Genomic DNA, 16,318 nt, shown 5'->3' on the forward strand with positions numbered 1-16,318 from the left:
TGAGAAATGAAAGAAAAAGGATACGAGCATAAAGAGCCTTAGAAATTACCTATTCTTATATATTTAATAGCTTCAAGGACTTGATCCAATAAACACAAAAGTGTTAATAAACTTTAACAATTTTTTAATTTATAAATCAACTTAGTTTGTTTCATTTTTCATATTTCCCTGTTTATCCATTCTTCTTCCAAGCCAATTTGTTCAAAAAACCCACTTTTCCTGGCCATAATTTTGGCCAATCTGCCGGCCAACAAAAAGTTATGAGCTCATTAACACTGGACATTAACTAATTTGGGCCGCAACAGCTTGTGTCTCAATTAATGGCCAAATGGCTGGTCAAAGATAAGGAATTCCTGGCACATTCTTTAGTTACTTACTGGCAATAAATCTTGCAACCGGAGGGTAGAATCCTTTGTTCAAAGGCAAACGGGTATTTACACATTTTTAATAAAGCTCGCAAGCCAGTGTGTGTGTGAACTTGACATCAAAATGAACAAAACACTCGGCACCCGGAGAGGTTAAATCATATTTGACAAACAACAAACAAGGAGGGGGGTGGTGGCACGCATGTGTGCCTTCCAGGAAAAACTCTTGAGGGGCAAGGGAGGGAGAACAGACAAGGTGTCTGAGCGAGTCGCAACAACGCCTGCCATATGACACATAAATATGTGTCCTACCCCCGAAAACAATGTACAAATAAAACAATACAAAATCATCATCATCAGGCATCAGCAGCAGCAGCAGCAGCAGCAGCAGCAGCAGCTTTTGTGTGAAAATGAGGGTTGTACGCTCTACAAAATCATTCATACTTGAATAAAATTATAAAAATATAAAGATAAAGATATATTTTCTTACTAGAAACTAGAAAATATTCTACAACTAAATCATATTTAAAATAATAGCACACCTTTCTAGCCTTGTCTGAGCTGCCTTTGAATTTTCCCAGACTCGAAAAAGTGTGAATGATGTGGGGGTGGGACAAATCAAAGCCCCAGACAAGTGGGGAGAATTTCCAACATGTTGAACCTGGCAACAACAACAACGACGACGACGGCACAGCGTTGATGATAACGTCGAGGACTCGAGAACTCCCAGACAAAAGGACGACTCAGCGCCTTGCTCTTGACTTTTTTGACTTTGTTATTTATTTTATTTCCCCACTCCTTATGCTTTTTTTTTTTTTTTTTGCTCTCCAGCGACAAATCGACATTTGCTGCATTAAATGCTGATCAAATACACTTCCGCTCGTTTATCTGTGCAAATATTTGAGCGGGGCGGGGGGCTAACAAGTTTACAGACACAATGCCGAGAGTGCCCAGGATGGCAATGAAATGACGCAAGAAAAGTTGAAAACACACCCCACCCCACTCCTCCACACACAATTGAATTGTTAAAGAGGGAAATCTGTTGACAGGCAGGGCAGAAATAGAATCCTCGGAGGCCCCCCGAGCAAGTGTCAAAGTGTCCCAATGCTAAATTTAGGCCTCCACCCTTGGACGGAAATTGTGAGTGACACCAGTGTGCCAGGAGGTCCTTTTATTTAAAAAACATTATTTGGACTCACCTCCGCCGGAAACGTATAGCCCTCGACACTGTGCTCCGATCCAAACTGATCATTCAGGCCATAGTGCATGTGGATCTCGTGGAAGCGATAGCGATAGGAGAGGGGTCCGCCGGATATATTCACTGGCGTCTGCATGCCATCATAGTTGGCCACCGTGTCATTGCCGGCAGTAAAGATGACACTGTGGCCGGTATTGGTAATCAAACCAGATATCTGCAAGGATTTCAAGGATTCCAAAATATTTAAAAATTATTAAATTATCTACCAATACCCACCCTGTGCTTGTCAATGTGCATGGGCCTCAAGTTGGGATCAAAGAGCAGACGCTGGGGCTCCAGATTCACCGGCGACTGGCGACGACCCTTGTTGCACAGCGACCACTCCGGATTGATGAGCCCCCAGAAGGCGGGACCTAAAAACGATAGAGATGGAGTTATATACAAATACAAATACATATATATATATATTTTTTATTAAAGCCTCGTCTTGCCACGGGGTGGCATGGAGATTTATGAACCCTGCTCGCCTCAAACTGTTTCCAAAGTTTCCAAGCTGACCGCAATTGCGGATGGGGCAGCAGAAGCTACTGCAAAAACTTGCCACAAATTGCATAATGGCAGCCAGAACTAAGGGCTGGAGCTGAGGAGCTGAGGAGCAGAGGTAGCAAGGGCCAAAGGCCATTACAATATTTGTCTGCATCCGCATAGGTGTTGGCCTGCAACGGTTTAGTTTTTTGGTTTTTGCGTCTGTTTGATTCTGGCCACACAACTAAGCCATCTCTTCTCCGTGGCTCCCCCCCCCCCCCCCTGACTGCTTTAATTTTGTGCGGTTGCCCTCGTAAAATTGCTGGTTTATTTTTCCACTCCTCTCACTCTGGTTTCTCCGTCTCTCTATCTCTCTGTATATATCTCTATCCCTGGCCCGACTTGGTTCAACTTTATCTGGCCAGACGGCAGCTTAATTTATGGCAATATGAAATCAAACTGAGCTGGCCCGAAAAACAATAGGCTGGCTTTTTTATTGCCACTTCCCGGGGCAAGTAGCAGTCACTCTCTACTTTTGGCCAGCTTTTGTGTTGCCATAATCTATGGCAGTTGTAGTTTCAGCAATTGAAAGAGTATCGTCTTTGGTGATTTGTGTTTTGTTTTTAGAACACCCCTCAACTTGCTCTACTTTTTTTTGTTTAATTCTTAAAAAAGGCTCTTTGATTATCTGCTTTGCAGGATTTTTCCAGAATCAACCTATTTTTGGAAGCCTCCTTTTTGCTCTGCTCCTTGTAATCCCATTTGTGGCCCAGCTATATCCATCCCTTACCGCCGTTTGCCATAAAAAATGCTTCGCCTGCAGTCGCATTGCGTATACGACACGTACCACGAGCTAAGGGGAGTGGCCAGGCGAGGGGGGGAATGGATGACTGGAAATCAACACGTTCGCTGTGAGGCCACAATCAGGAGCTTCAATCATAGATATGCCACGTACTCGTGTTTAAGCGATTGTTGACCTCAACGACGCCATTGCATTAGCCAAAAATAAAAGCCAAGAGAAAAGCGTATCAAACAAATAGAGGAAAAGTGGGTGTGAGGTAGTAGCTGAGGGCGTGAATGGTTTAGGTAATTAACAGCAGACTAAAAGATGCTCTAAGTAGGGTTTATACGGTAGTTTTTAAGCTTACAACCTTTCAGATTTAATTTATATTAAAATCCCATTACTCTTTCTTGGCAAAATATCACCAGAGCTAGGTAGTCGTGTCACGTGCTCATCGCTAGGAGCGTGAAGGCAGGTCTTCAGATAATGCCGCGGAGGAGGATGTTGCAAGTCTCGAGTCTATTAAATTGCGGTCTGGTTTCGGGAGTCAAGTCGAGTCGAGTCAATGAGGCAATTGGCAAACGATTTTAGCAGCCATTAACAACATTAGTGCCCCGGCTGGCTGGCTGGCTGGCTGGCTGGCTGGTTTTTCGTGTGCTCTTTCTGGAGGGGATTCCCCCCTTTTTGGCGGCCACCGGAGGTATGCAGCACGCTCCGTTTGATTCCATTTTGGCCGCCTTTATTCGGCTCGTTGCGAGTGCAAATCACGTTAAACAAGTGGCACGTTGCCGTTGCCATTGCAGTTGCAGCTGAGGCTTAGTCTGGCAGCCACTCCCTCCTTCGAAAACCCCACTCAGTGGCACTCCCCTGACGAGGGATCCGGAGTCGGAGTCAGTCGGCGAGTTCTGTGTACTCCTGCCGACATGCATGCAATGCTTATGCAAATTTATTTATGCCAAAAGAGACACAAAGTTCGCCTCGGATTTCGGTTGCAATTTGTTGACAAACACGTGTTACAAGGATACCCCATTCTCAAAGTCCCTGCACAGGAAGAAAATATCAAGGGGAAAGACTAGATTTCTTATTTTTACTTCTGTAGATTTTAATTCAAAAAGAAATCCAAAAAAGAAATCAATCTAGGATACCTTTGACCACACCTTCAATGCGATCTGTCAAGTCAAATAGCACCTTTTGTATTTCCAGAAACCAGAAAGTTAGTTTACCTCGAACTACGAGCTAAAAAGGTTGTGTGCTGTGAATTGTTGAAAACTAAAAAAAGTGAGAATTAAGTGCTTCTTATTTAGTAAATTACTTTTTATTTAATTTAATTTGTGATCCTGCTAGTTCAATAAACGAAAATGGCTCGCGTAGAGCCATTCCTGCTGCCGGTGAATGGTATTGTCCAGCCACCGGTTCATCCAAACCCAAATCGTCCGGGTCGTAGGACCAATATCCTGGACTCCCTTAAGACCCTGCTAGCTGACATATGGAAGCAGCCCTGGGCTTTCCATTTCCACCATCCCGTAAACGCGATAACCTTGGGTGTGCCCACCTATCACAAGCTAATCAGGCGGCCCATGGATTTGAGCACTATCAAGATGCGGCTGAACTGTAATTACTACTACCAGGCGGACGAGGCCATCGGGGACTTTAAGCGGATCTACGAGAATTGCCTGCTGTTCAACCCGAAGGGCAATGTGGTTCACACGGCGGGCCTGATGCTGAGGAGCTTTTTTAACGAACGCCTGGCCCAGATCGATTTGACCAACGAAGTGGAAGTGGTTGAGAAGCCCAAGACTAAGACTAAGCGCAAGAAGGAACCACCTGAAGGTAGCAAGCCTCAGACTCTGGCTAAGAAACCCCTGCCTGGCATAAAGCCTTCAATTGATCTTCCCAAGCACCGCAAGTTTGATTGAAACTCGAAAGGAGATAATTCTTTATAAATACCTAAACAAAAATAAGTTATTAATTTCTTTTACTGATTGTTTAATATAAGTTCTAGAATTTTATTTAATTTGTTTTGTTGTGGAAAATAATATATTTCTTTAAGTTCTTCTGGGAAAAGCCTTACTTTCATTGAAGACTTTTTTCCAGTCAAGTTTTCAAATTTTCCCTATAACAGTTTATCCTGGCTTCCTCTCGATTCCTCTCCCATTTTATTTTCCCCTGATTTTGTGCTTGCACTTTGCCATCACCTCACCTTTTCCCTGGTCGCCAAATCCAATTCAAAATTCAAAGCACTTGAACTTATTTATGCATTTGTCTTGTGCAAATGGCGTCGCCGTTGTCTCTCTAATAAGATTAAGAAAGATGCTTCCACAGAAGGAAGCGGAGAATTGAGATGGCGAGATGGGAGAAAGGAGAGATGGGAGAGGGAGACTGGGAGAAGAGCAACGCTTATCGGCTGTCTGCTGTCCTGTCTGGACATAATCTCCACGGACCTTTGGCCCCGATTTCTCTGCCCCTGGTGACACATGGAGGCATTTCGGGACTCCCTCTCTCTCTCAATGTCTCACTGTCTCGCTTTTGGATTCTCTCTCCCCCCAAGACACCCTCTTCAGCTCTCTTTCTCCGTCTGGGCCTCTGCTTATCACGTTTCAGCGCCAGACAATGGCGAAAAAAGGAAAGTTCTCCATTTCTCAGTCTCTCTCTCTCTCTCTCTCTCTTCGGGAATACTTTGTCTGCCTTTCCATTTGACAGCTGCAAATCGGCTTCGTTCCCGCTTTTCTTCTCTTTCTCTTAGACAATTTTCCACACTGGAAAAAATGTAATGAATAAAGGAAAGTAACTTTTTCAAGTAGCAAGTAAAAGACCCTTGTGAAACCTATAAATATGTACAATTTTTAATACTTCATAAATATTCAAGAAACTAATTTTGTAAAATTTCCTACACTAAAATAAATTCTTTATTAAAATCTTTTTAATAAATGTAGTAGTTTTTCTTGAACTGCAGCTGCCTTTGCTCTACCATCTCTATATATCCTTTTGGTCCTTTTCCATGCATTTCACGCGTGCAGCTTCAGTCGCTGGGAAAATCGTTTTACAGCAGCAACAACAATTGCCGCACAACCCCCCCTCTTTCGTACCCCTTGAAAAGGGCAGGTGGAAAAGCCACCATTTTCCACCGCCTGCATTTTCACCCACAACTTTGTTGCTTTAGCGGCGCGTGCTGCTCGTTGACTGAAATTTTACTTTCCGCTTTCCGTCCATGGTTATTGTTGAGCTTTGATTAAAATTTACTTTGTTGTTGGTATTTATGAAACTTAAATTGTGGCGGAAAATCGGGAAGAAGGAGTAGGAGTTGTGCTTACCCGAGATGCCATCGTATGTCCACCAATCCTCCCAGCTGACGGCGAGCAAAACTGCAAGAAGAAGGTAGAGCAAAATGCATGAGAAAAGTCCGAGTTAATGAATAAGCCGCGAACATGACAAAGATGTGATTGGGTCAATATATGGTGAGTATGGAATACTATATATAAAGAGTATATATAGGGTATATATGGGGTATATGTGTCATATGTAAGGATATGTATGAGTGGGCCAGTAATAACCGATATTATCAGAAAAGCACTCATCTTCTTTAGAGCCTTTCAGCTGTGCTTTCTGTCCTTAAATTTGACGAGTTATAATATTTTTCTTAATGAAAAAACCCTTTTTAAAAAATCCCTAATATAAAATATTAAATTAATTGAATATATAATACAATTATATGTAATTATAAATCATTTTTTTACACTAAAATTATCAATAAAACACTTCCTAAAAACTCCCTCCTCGAGTATTCCCAGTTTTCCCATTTTCCTTAAATATTTTCTAGGGGGGCACCTTCGTGTCCTGCACTTTGTGAAAATGATTTTTGCTTACTTGCCTTTTAATTTTTTCGTGTTCGAGCTGGTTTTTCGACTTTTTTGTTGGCCTTTTCAGCTCGTTGGCTGCTTTTTGTTTTGCGGCTGCTTTGCTCTTTTTGCTCGCCCCGTAAATTCACTTCCGTCACTTGTTAACTTTAACATTCATCGACACTTTTTGCCTTTGGGCCACCATTATTTTTTGCTCGCTTTTCTTTTTTTTTTTTTTTATCCTGGCCAGGCGGAATGCAGCTGAAGCACTTTGTTATTTTGACAGCCGACAAAAAAAAAGAAGCGGGCCAATGCCTTTTGGCCAGAGCGACAACCCTTTTGGTACGAGCCCGGCAACCTGCACTTTTTCTTTCCTTCCGCGACTCGAATCAAAGTCAAGAAAATGTTGAGTCATTAAAACGCGTTGCGAGACACCGCCCCCACCCCCACCCCTCGTCCTTGGAGCTGCCCGCAAAAGTGCAGTGCGAAATGCACTGTAGTTTCCGGCAAAGGAGGCAGCAGAGCCCCAACGAACTCGAGTTCCACTCTAGATATTCTTGTGAAACTTACTGGCGGGTGTTATTATGCAGCAAGAGGTATATTTAGTAAGTAATCAGCAAGGTGAGGGGGGTTTTTCTGCGTAAGAAATTGGCATAAAGTCGTAGGTTCCATACGAAATTGTTTCCAACACAAGTCAAGCCAAGATTTTATGAGTACAATTAAATTAAGCTTGATAAAAATATAAAAAATAAATACTATATAGCAACATTTTCTTTCCGTTTCAAAAATATGAAAATATTTTAAAGTATATTAAATATTTGGGGAAGTTTGGGAGCTTCAATCACCTTGTTTTTATACCCCTACTATTAGTCAGAACATTGGAAAACAGTGAAAGCATACTAGATATTGTACTTGACTACCATCAACAGCAGAGTCGATCTAGCCAAGTCCGGCTATACTTTTTTTAAAATTTCTTCAAAATTTCTTGTTGTAAATGAAAAATATGAAACAAAAATTAAATTTATATTTATTATTTTGTTGTGCTAATAGTTCAATTTAATTAAGAGAAATGGCCCCGCAATCGGTGAATGGAAACGTCCAGCCAACGGTTTCTCGTCGAGGTCGCAGGACCAACGTCCTGGAGTCCCTCAAGCTCGTGCTGTCTGCCATTTGGAAGGAACCCTGGGCCTACTATTTCCGCCACCCCGTAAACCCGCTGGTCGTGAAATTGCCCAACTATTACAAGGTGATCAGGCGGCAAATGGACTTGAGCACAATCAAGGACTGCAATTTCTACTACGAGGCGGACGAGGCCATCAAGGACTTCAAGCTGATCTACAAGAATTGCCTGCGGTTCCATCGGAAGGGCACCAAGGCCAACAAGGCGGATCACAGGCTAACCAACATTTGGCACTGATCGATTTGACCAACGAGGTGGAGATGGCCAAGATGCCCAAGGAGAAAAAGCGCAAGAAGCCTAACGCTAAGAAGTCTTTCCTGGCCTAAAACTGTAACTGATCTTGTCAAGTTTACCATTCGAATATGATATATTTAGCTTACGAAATAAATTTCTATTCGAATTTCAGCTGGCTTTCTTTGTAGAATAAAGCAAAAGCAATGCCTAGATTGAGCGGAAAAGCATTTTCAGAGATGGGTTTGGCAGTCTCTGGTCTCTTAAATATCAAAACTTAAAAAAGAACTTTTTAGCCAAGCTTAACTCTTAGTTAAAACAACCGAAAGTACTCTACATTTACGCTGTTTTTCCCCTTTGAAATACAAAAAGAAACCTTGAAGTTTTGTGACGTTTCGCGGGAAAAGCGGAAAAGCGGGCGAAAAGTAAAAGCCAACGACAGGAGCCAACATCAACGAGAGTAATAACAATAATAATAATAATATTGCAAAGTCACGGGCAATGATTGAAATTAATGGATTTCTAAATGCTCAGCGTCATGGCGCTGGTGGGGCCTTCTTAACCCTTTGCCAGCCAAGTGGGAGGGTTGGCAGGGGTGGGTGTTAACCCGCTGTCGACAAATTGTTGCTGCGGTTGAATACTGCGCACTGCGATTTATGTTTCCCAGGGGTCCGTCGACACGGCTTCTTGGAGTTTAATTTAAAATGCTTTTAAATGCTTACCAAAATCTGATTTACTTTCTTCCAATTTGAATTTAAGTGAACTTAATTTCTTATTTAATAAAGAAATTATATTTCCTGTTTAAATTTTTTTACTTAATGTGAAGTTTTCCTATCCACTTTTTGTGCTTTTATTTTACTGAAATTTCCACACTTTTCTATAACATTCTTTCTTTTTTTTGTTGTAAAAACATCTCAAATAAATTCTATTCAATTCGCTGGCTTTCCCAATTTCCCCCGTCGCTTTTTGTTTGTTCATTGAATTCTATTTATAAATTTGCACCTGACTGCACGCCCCTCCCTCTACCTGCCACGCCCCTCCTTTGTTGGCTTCTCCCCTGGCCACCGCCGTCTCTTCTTCGCAATCATAAAAGGCAACAAAATGTTGAACAAATTTTTATGGCTGCACAAAGAAACGGAGAGCGACAAAGCGAAAGACCAAGGCAAAAAGTCACCAGTCCGAAGAATGCACGGAAAATAATTAAAAAATATTTTTTTTAATATTACTAAAAGTATTTTTTTCATATATTATTTCTATATAATTTTACTATATTTTTAAGGTTATTTAAGACTAAAATTCTCACCTTAAAATGTTTTATAGATTTTTTTAAGTAATGGAATTGAATTTTTTAAGTATTCTAAATGATTTTCAGTGGCAAGGTAATAAAATATTTTAAATTTAAATATCTATCAGATTAAAAGGTATTTATAAAAAATAAAAATATAAATAAACAAATATAAAAAACCATTAAATATAAAAATACATTTTTACAATATTTTTAAGTATTTTTACATATTTTTAAATATTGTTAAATATTTTTAAATATTTTTAAATATTTTTTATATATTGTTAAATATTTTTAAATATTTTAAAATAATTTTAAATATTTTTTGTATATTTTTAAATATATTTTTAAATATTTTTAAATATTTTTAAATATTTTTTAATTTTTTTAAATATTTTTAAATATTTTTAAATATTTTTAAATATTTTTAAATATTTTTAAATATTTTTAAATATTTTTTGAATATTTTTTAATTTTTTAAAAATATTTTTATCTATTTTTAAATATTTTAAAATATTTAAGAAACGTTTTTACAGTGCACCCAATGCCATGGCAGCACAGCCAGCCGTCTGTCACCACACCCCCACCCCCACCCCCCTTTTCGGTTTGTGGTTGTCGCTTTTGTGGCTGCTCTTCGAATTTTCCGCCCTGCCCGAATTTTCTCTCTCTGTTGCCGCCGCCGTCGCGCCTTTTAGTATTAATTACAAATGAAATTTTCTTATCACTTCTGTTGCCGTTGACAACTTTCTGTCTGCTGGCCCGTCTGGATCATTGCCACTCCCCCCGGGACACCCCTTCGCCCCCTTGTGTCCACCGCCTTTGGGCCATTGTTTAGGGCCAATAAGCAAAAATAGTTGCTGCTAATTGTTGTTTGCCGTTTATGGTTATGGCCAATGCGTGCTAATTGTCGACGGGGTCTCTCCTTTCGAGACTTTTCAATTCCATTTTCGATGCTGAGTTTTAGTTTCTTCTATTTTGTTTGCTTTTTTTCTCTACAGGAAATTAATGGCGACACTTTAGTTGCGCTAGAATATTGTTTGCCATTTCTTTTTGATTTTAAATACCCTTTTAGGTAAACAAGGTATCTGTTAATTAATTTATAAAATATTTTAAAGCTTGAAGTTAGAATTAAAATTTAATTTACAAATATAAGATTTAAATGCTTTTTACTTTTTATTCTAATTTTTAAGCAAGTTTAGAGGGGAAAACTAAGGCAGAGTATTGAGTTTTTCGATTCTTTTGGTATTTAAATTTATCCCTATTTTGTTTCACTATTTGTTTTCAGTGTTTTCTTTGCTTTGTGCCCAGCTTCGTTGGGTTGTTCCAACTTTCTTTTCCCATTTTTTTGTTTTGCAGCTATTTGTTTGCTGTCGTCGTCGTCGCTTGTCTATTTAAAAAGCACGTAAACATGGCCGACTTCTGGCGCGCCCAAATCAACAGCAACAACAATAGCAACAACAACAACAAAACAAAAACATTGCCAGGATAATGGTTGAAGGGGGGGTTGCTGGGGAGGAAAAAGGATTGACGTGCGCATTTTAGTCACGCTGTCGCGGGTCTTTGCCTTTTTGCCATTTTAGCTGATTGTTTTTGTTGCTGGTGTTGTTGTTTGCCAGGACATGAGTAGTAGTTATTGCTGGTGTTGTTGTTGTTGTAGCCGCTGTAATTTGTTGTTGTGGAGCACCGCCAGACGAATACCAGGACATCGAGTCATCGGGCAACATGAGACCCGACCGACCGTGTGCGCCCGCGGGTAACTTAATATTTTGTTGATGTTTGCCCAACTTGATTATATCTATCACTATCATAATATATATACCACGAAAAAAGGCTTCCTTCCTCGGAGACATATGCAAATTTGTTGGCCAGCAAGGATATGGTCTCAAAACTGAATTATATGAAGGGAGAGAGTGATATGAATGTGTGTGGGCACATCATAATGAGAGAGAGGGGTTTTGTAAATGTAATCCTATCCTATATTATTTCCGTGTTTACAGGAACCAAGACCTAAGGGTATAATTAATAGAGTAGAGTCCTTCCTGATCCTTGATCCTCGATAAAGGTTTCTTTCTTCCTACGAAAATCTATAAAATTTCAAATCAACTTAAAGCAAAGCTTGCTTCTTTCGCTTTCTAAACAACCAATGCTTATATTCAGTAATTTCTATCAATCAAGAATACGTTTGACCACAGCTTCAATACGATACGTCAGATCAAATATCACCTTTTTGAGCTTTGAAAATCAGAAAGATTAGTTTACTTCCAACTCCGAGCTGAAAGGTTGTGTGCTGTGAATTCTTAAAAATTAAAAAAAGTGAGAGTGAAGTGTCCTTTTTTTTTTGTTAAATTTATTCTTTATTAATTCGTTGTACTAATAGCTCAATTAAATTCCAAAAATGCCTTCTTCTGATAAGCCAAGACCTCAAGTTAGGGAGTTAATGCATCCGGTGAATGGAATCGTTCAGCCACCGGTTTATCCGCACCCAAAACGTCCTGGTCGCAAGACCAATGTCCTGGAGTCCTTCAAGCCCCTGCTGTCTGCCATTTGGAGAAAGCCCTGGGCTTTCTATTTCCACCACCCCGTTAACTCGATAACCTTGGGGGTGCCCCACTATCACACGGTGATCAAGCGGCCAATGGACTTGAACACCATCAAGCACCGGCTGGCCTTCAACTACTACTACCAGGCGGACGAGGCCATCGAAGACTTCAAGTTTGTCTTTGAGAATTGCCTGCTGTTCAACCTGAAGGGCACTGAGGTCCACACGGCGGGCCTGATGCTGAAGAGCTTCTTCTACGAACGCCTGGCTTTGATTGACTTAACCAACGAGGTGGAGGTGGTCGAGAAGCCCAAGGGGAAGAAGCGCAAGAAGGCAACTCCTGAGGGTCGTAAACCTAAGATTCAGGCTAGGAAAGCGTTTCCCGATACACATTTTTAATAGATCTTTGCAAGTTTTGCAAGTTTGATTGAAGCAGTTCTCAAATACAATTCGAATACGATTTATTTATTTTTTAAATAAATTTATAGTTGAATTCTTGGAATAATAGTAATAATAATATACTTCCTTTGTAGATGTACTCAAGTAAATAGTAATCAAAGTGATTGATTCAAATCTCCTAATTGCTTTGCACAACATTACGTATACGCCATGTCCTTGTCGAGTTAATTGCTTACAAACATCTCCACATCGCCATCAACATCCCTCTGGTCTCTGAATATTTTGAATATTCAAATGGTGAATAGTTATTTCAATTTTAATTGACTGCCCTGTGTTTCCACATCCCCCATCCCTTGGCTGCTCCTAATTCATTTGATTTTTATGAACAAAAGAGGGGCTTGGATCTGGCATAGTAATATGCAAATAGCCCAAGGCGTGTTCGCTGAAATCCGGAGAGAGGGATACGTATGTGGCTGGGGGAGATCTGGAGGAACATGGCGGTGGTTTCGCTTTTAAAAGCGCAAGCAAGTGAAAGCTTTCAATCAATGTCGCTCGCTCGTCAGCCTGACCGCCTCTTTGGATGTGTTTTTGTGGCCAGCTTTGGCTTTTAATTTCTATCGCTACGATTTCATTTTTTGTAGCCTTCCGTTCGCTTTGCTTCGCCTCGGTTTGGTTTGGCTCAAGTAACCATTTCCATTTTCCATTTTCCGCCGAGCACACGTCCCCTCTGCCCAGAGCCAGAGGGCCACACCTCGTTCTTTGATTTTTATTAAGTTTTGTCGACTCGGTTTCTGCTTTCCGTGTGTCCCTGAGTCCATGTGTCCATGTGTCCGTGTATCCTGTCCGCTGCCACGCCTTGGCAACGCCCCCTGACCCCCGTTTCCCCCCCTTAGCATTGGCACTCCCGTTGCCCTTCGCTTGGCTAATGGTAAATGCCATTTCAATTACGTACACAGTACTAAAATTTTATGCGGCCAGTCCCCTCGTTCTCCCGTTTTCCACTGTCGTTTCTCTGCTTTTTGCTTTGTCGATTTCCATTTGCGCTTTAAGTGCATTTGCACAATGAAAAAGAAGGAAAAAGCAGCAGAAGGAGCGGAGGAGGACAGGGAGCAGGAGCTGAAAAGGACATAGAGGAAGGGTATTTGGGGTTTGGCCATAATCAAACATCAATCCAATGCGCAGGAGGCCTGTTTTCTGCACACATTAAAAGGTTTTCGCGGGGGAAAATCAAGAAAGGCGCGGAATTTATACTACAGAGGGAAATTCTACATAAAAATGGCTTTGTTTTCAAAAGAGAATATTAATAAAATAAAACAGTTTGAAGTAATACCAAAGGTAGAATATAGTTTTCACACTTAAAAAAAGGAAATCTAACAATATCTCTCTCCACTGCCAAAAGTGTTAATACTAACAAAAAATGTCCTAAAAAATTATGTAATGCAATATAGCATAGGGTTTTTCCATCCCAAATCCACTAAGAAACTAGATATTATTGATTAGTAACTCACGAAGTCAAGAGTATTGAACATATTTTGGTGGAAATCCGTGCCCGAATTTCTGTCTTTTTTTGTATTGTTTTCCCCTCTATCAGATCCCTTTTTTTCTCTCCCAAGTGACACATATACCTCAGTGTATGTGTGTGTGTGCCTTGTGTTTGTGTCGGTAACAAATGGCACGCAAAACACCTGTCAAAAAACACAAAAAAACAAGACTTGAAACAAAATGAAGGAAAAGCCAGTCGAAAAAAGCAAAGGAAAACTTTGTGAGCTCATTTCGTTACCCGCTGATATTCCTGTTTTATGTTGTTTTTTTTTGTTGCTATTTTTTGTTGTTATTTTTGTTGCTATTTTTTTTGTAGCTTTTGTCACTAGTCTAACTGTCAATAGGCGCGTCAAGAAGTCGAGAAGTCAGCAGGCAAAAGTAACAATAACCAAAAAACAGGAAAGGAAACTGTGAAAAACGAATTTTCAAAGGTAAAAAGGGATTACTCTTTCTAAATACTAAACATAAATTTAAATATTTTATAAAAATATATTTATACAAAATAAATAACTGATATTATAAGGCTTTTTTCAAGATCTTAGTTTTAGTTTTTGAACCTTTTTTTTAACCCTGACTCCCTTAGAGTATCAACGGGAAAACTGAGCTCCTCATGCACTCAGTTGGCACATGCATTTTGTAACGTTACCCCTCCACCTGGCACCCATTTTCACCAGGTCAAAAAGGATGAAAGTACATCCTAAGAGTAGGAAAGTGAGAGGTAGGGGAACCGCAGTCACTTTGGCTTTGCATTTTTTGTGAGCTCTCCGGCTCTTGTGTGGCAAAAGCCGATGAAGAAACATCCAGGCTGAGAAACTGAGAGAAAGCGGGGATGCAGCCCGAGTCCTGCATTAGGCAACAGGTGGTAAGGCTTAGTCCTTGGCGGTGATCGCTCTGCCTTTACACCAACAATTCGCTCGATAAGCCCACAAAATAAACAAAAGGTAGAAGAAAACTCAGCAAAGGCTGCACTTAAATATTAGCAAAAGTTTTTCACTAAAAAAGAGTTAGAGAAAGAGGAGAAATGTCAGGTAAGAGTACATTTTCCACTGCCTTTTGACGGGAGAAGGAAATTTGGGAGGAAAACCTCTCAAAAGAGACACTAGAATAAATATTTAAGGATAAAATATAATAGATATTATTAATAAAATATTTTTTCTTGGTTTTTAAGTAACTTTTATATTTAAAAATAAAATATAAAAATATTTAACAGCTTGAATTCCCGTTTTAAGCCACATTTTCTTACCTTAGATGGACTTAACATTTATGTCTAGCTTAGCAAATACTCTAATATATTCTTTTCAGTGCCAAAAACCTGGCTGAACAACTGACTGACATTACTTGTTTGCTTCCGAGAGCGGCAACTTGCCATCTTCTGCCCTCAGCCCACCTTTCCTGGGCGAGATTTGCACTTAAACTTTGGCAAAATGATGCTGCTGCTGCTGCTGCTGTTGCTGTTGCTGCTGTTGCTGCTGCACTCATTATTGTCAAGTTGCCTTTACACATTCTACTCATTTGGGTTGCACAAGACACCGACACAACCACACGAACGGGTGGAAAACCTGACACAATGAAAATCCCCGGACAGAAATGAAGGTTGCCTACACAAAATTTCTGTTGCATACTTTGGCGCGCCTGCAAGGATCTGTGGATATATAACCCAGCAGAGTTACTACCAAACCAATCGTCCTGTCAGGTGTCTAACCAGGGGAAAACAGTAGAGAAGGAGCCACTCAAATTGCTGCTGCTGCCAAAATGACCAGCAAAGAGGAGCAAACAGTGAAAAGTTAAGCGAGCCGCCCCCCATTTCTGGTGTCATTTCAACCCCCCTCCCCCAGCCTCCCGTCGAGCCACTGAAGAGTTTTAATGATGTTGCTCGACTGTCTCCGGCTTCACTTGCAGCTGCACCGCTGAGTGACCGGATGACCGCAACATCAACGGGGGGGCGCCAGAGTGTCCAGAGAGTCGCCAGAGTCCCCGTTTCGGATTGCAGCTAAAGTTGAGATTTGGGAATTTGCCATTGAAATTTTCAGATTTATTTTAAAGAAATAAAATATTAAAGAGCCTAAGAGCAGCATTTACCATAAATTCTTTAAATAATAAATGTATTTTTGAAATGAATCAAATTGAAAGATAATTCTATAAATATTTATAAACCATTTTAAGGAATATATTCGTGATAAGTCAATGAAAATGAAACTGAGCTCCTGGCTAAGCTGGAATTGTTGCCACATTTTCCTCTAGGGACACTGTGGCCTGTCGACGATATGAAGTCGGTGGACAGGCCAAAAGGACGAACGGAAGGCTGGACGGATGGACAGGCTATCCAGCACAGCAGCAGGAGGACCAGGACCAGGACCAGGAGCAGCAACAGCCAAGTGACGGCGCAGTTAATTAGTCTAAGTGGAAATGGGTGCACAAACTTTAAGCACGCTCCTCC

The 16,318-nt window shown here is 40.5% G+C and overlaps 3 protein-coding genes across 4 annotated transcripts in view; 2 read left to right on the plus strand and 1 right to left on the minus strand.

The window, feature by feature from the left end:
- CARPB (Carbonic anhydrase-related protein B) overlaps positions 1-16,318 on the minus strand; it is a 58,977-nt gene that overhangs the window by 13,202 nt on the left and 29,457 nt on the right. The window contains exons 3-5 of the mRNA XM_017174815.3: positions 6,181-6,231; positions 1,840-1,976; positions 1,565-1,777 (exon numbers count right to left, since the gene is read on the minus strand). Coding sequence (XP_017030304.1) covers positions 1,565-1,777; positions 1,840-1,976; positions 6,181-6,231 — 401 coding nt within the window. The remainder of the gene's footprint in view (positions 1-1,564; positions 1,778-1,839; positions 1,977-6,180; positions 6,232-16,318) is intronic.
- On the plus strand, positions 4,024-4,846 carry LOC108080172 (bromodomain-containing protein 3-like). The gene is made up of 2 exons (XM_017174818.3): positions 4,024-4,147; positions 4,214-4,846. The coding sequence occupies exon 2, from the start codon at positions 4,228-4,230 to the stop codon at positions 4,783-4,785; it is 558 nt and encodes a 185-aa protein (XP_017030307.1). The 5' UTR covers positions 4,024-4,147; positions 4,214-4,227; the 3' UTR covers positions 4,786-4,846.
- LOC108080173 (bromodomain-containing protein 2-like) lies at positions 11,584-12,447 on the plus strand. Of its 2 annotated transcripts, none has more exons than XM_017174819.3 (2): positions 11,584-11,714; positions 11,779-12,447. In XM_017174819.3, the coding sequence occupies exon 2, from the start codon at positions 11,797-11,799 to the stop codon at positions 12,337-12,339; it is 543 nt and encodes a 180-aa protein (XP_017030308.1). In that variant the 5' UTR covers positions 11,584-11,714; positions 11,779-11,796; the 3' UTR covers positions 12,340-12,447. The 2 variants fall into 2 exon arrangements, with proteins under 2 accessions (XP_017030308.1, XP_017030309.1); XM_017174820.3 differs by having other exon boundaries at positions 11,641-11,720.

Source organism: Drosophila kikkawai, chromosome X (genome assembly GCF_030179895.1).
Source record: "Drosophila kikkawai strain 14028-0561.14 chromosome X, DkikHiC1v2, whole genome shotgun sequence".
Lineage (NCBI taxonomy): Eukaryota > Metazoa > Arthropoda > Insecta > Diptera > Drosophilidae > Drosophila > Drosophila kikkawai.

Bases quoted from the DNA above. Each gene is read 5' to 3' on its own strand.
- LOC108080173 (XM_017174819.3), top strand. From the start codon at position 11,797: ATGCCTTCTTCTGATAAGCCAAGACCTCAAGTTAGGGAGTTAATGCAT.
- LOC108080172 (XM_017174818.3), top strand. From the start codon at position 4,228: ATGGCTCGCGTAGAGCCATTCCTGCTGCCGGTGAATGGTATTGTCCAG.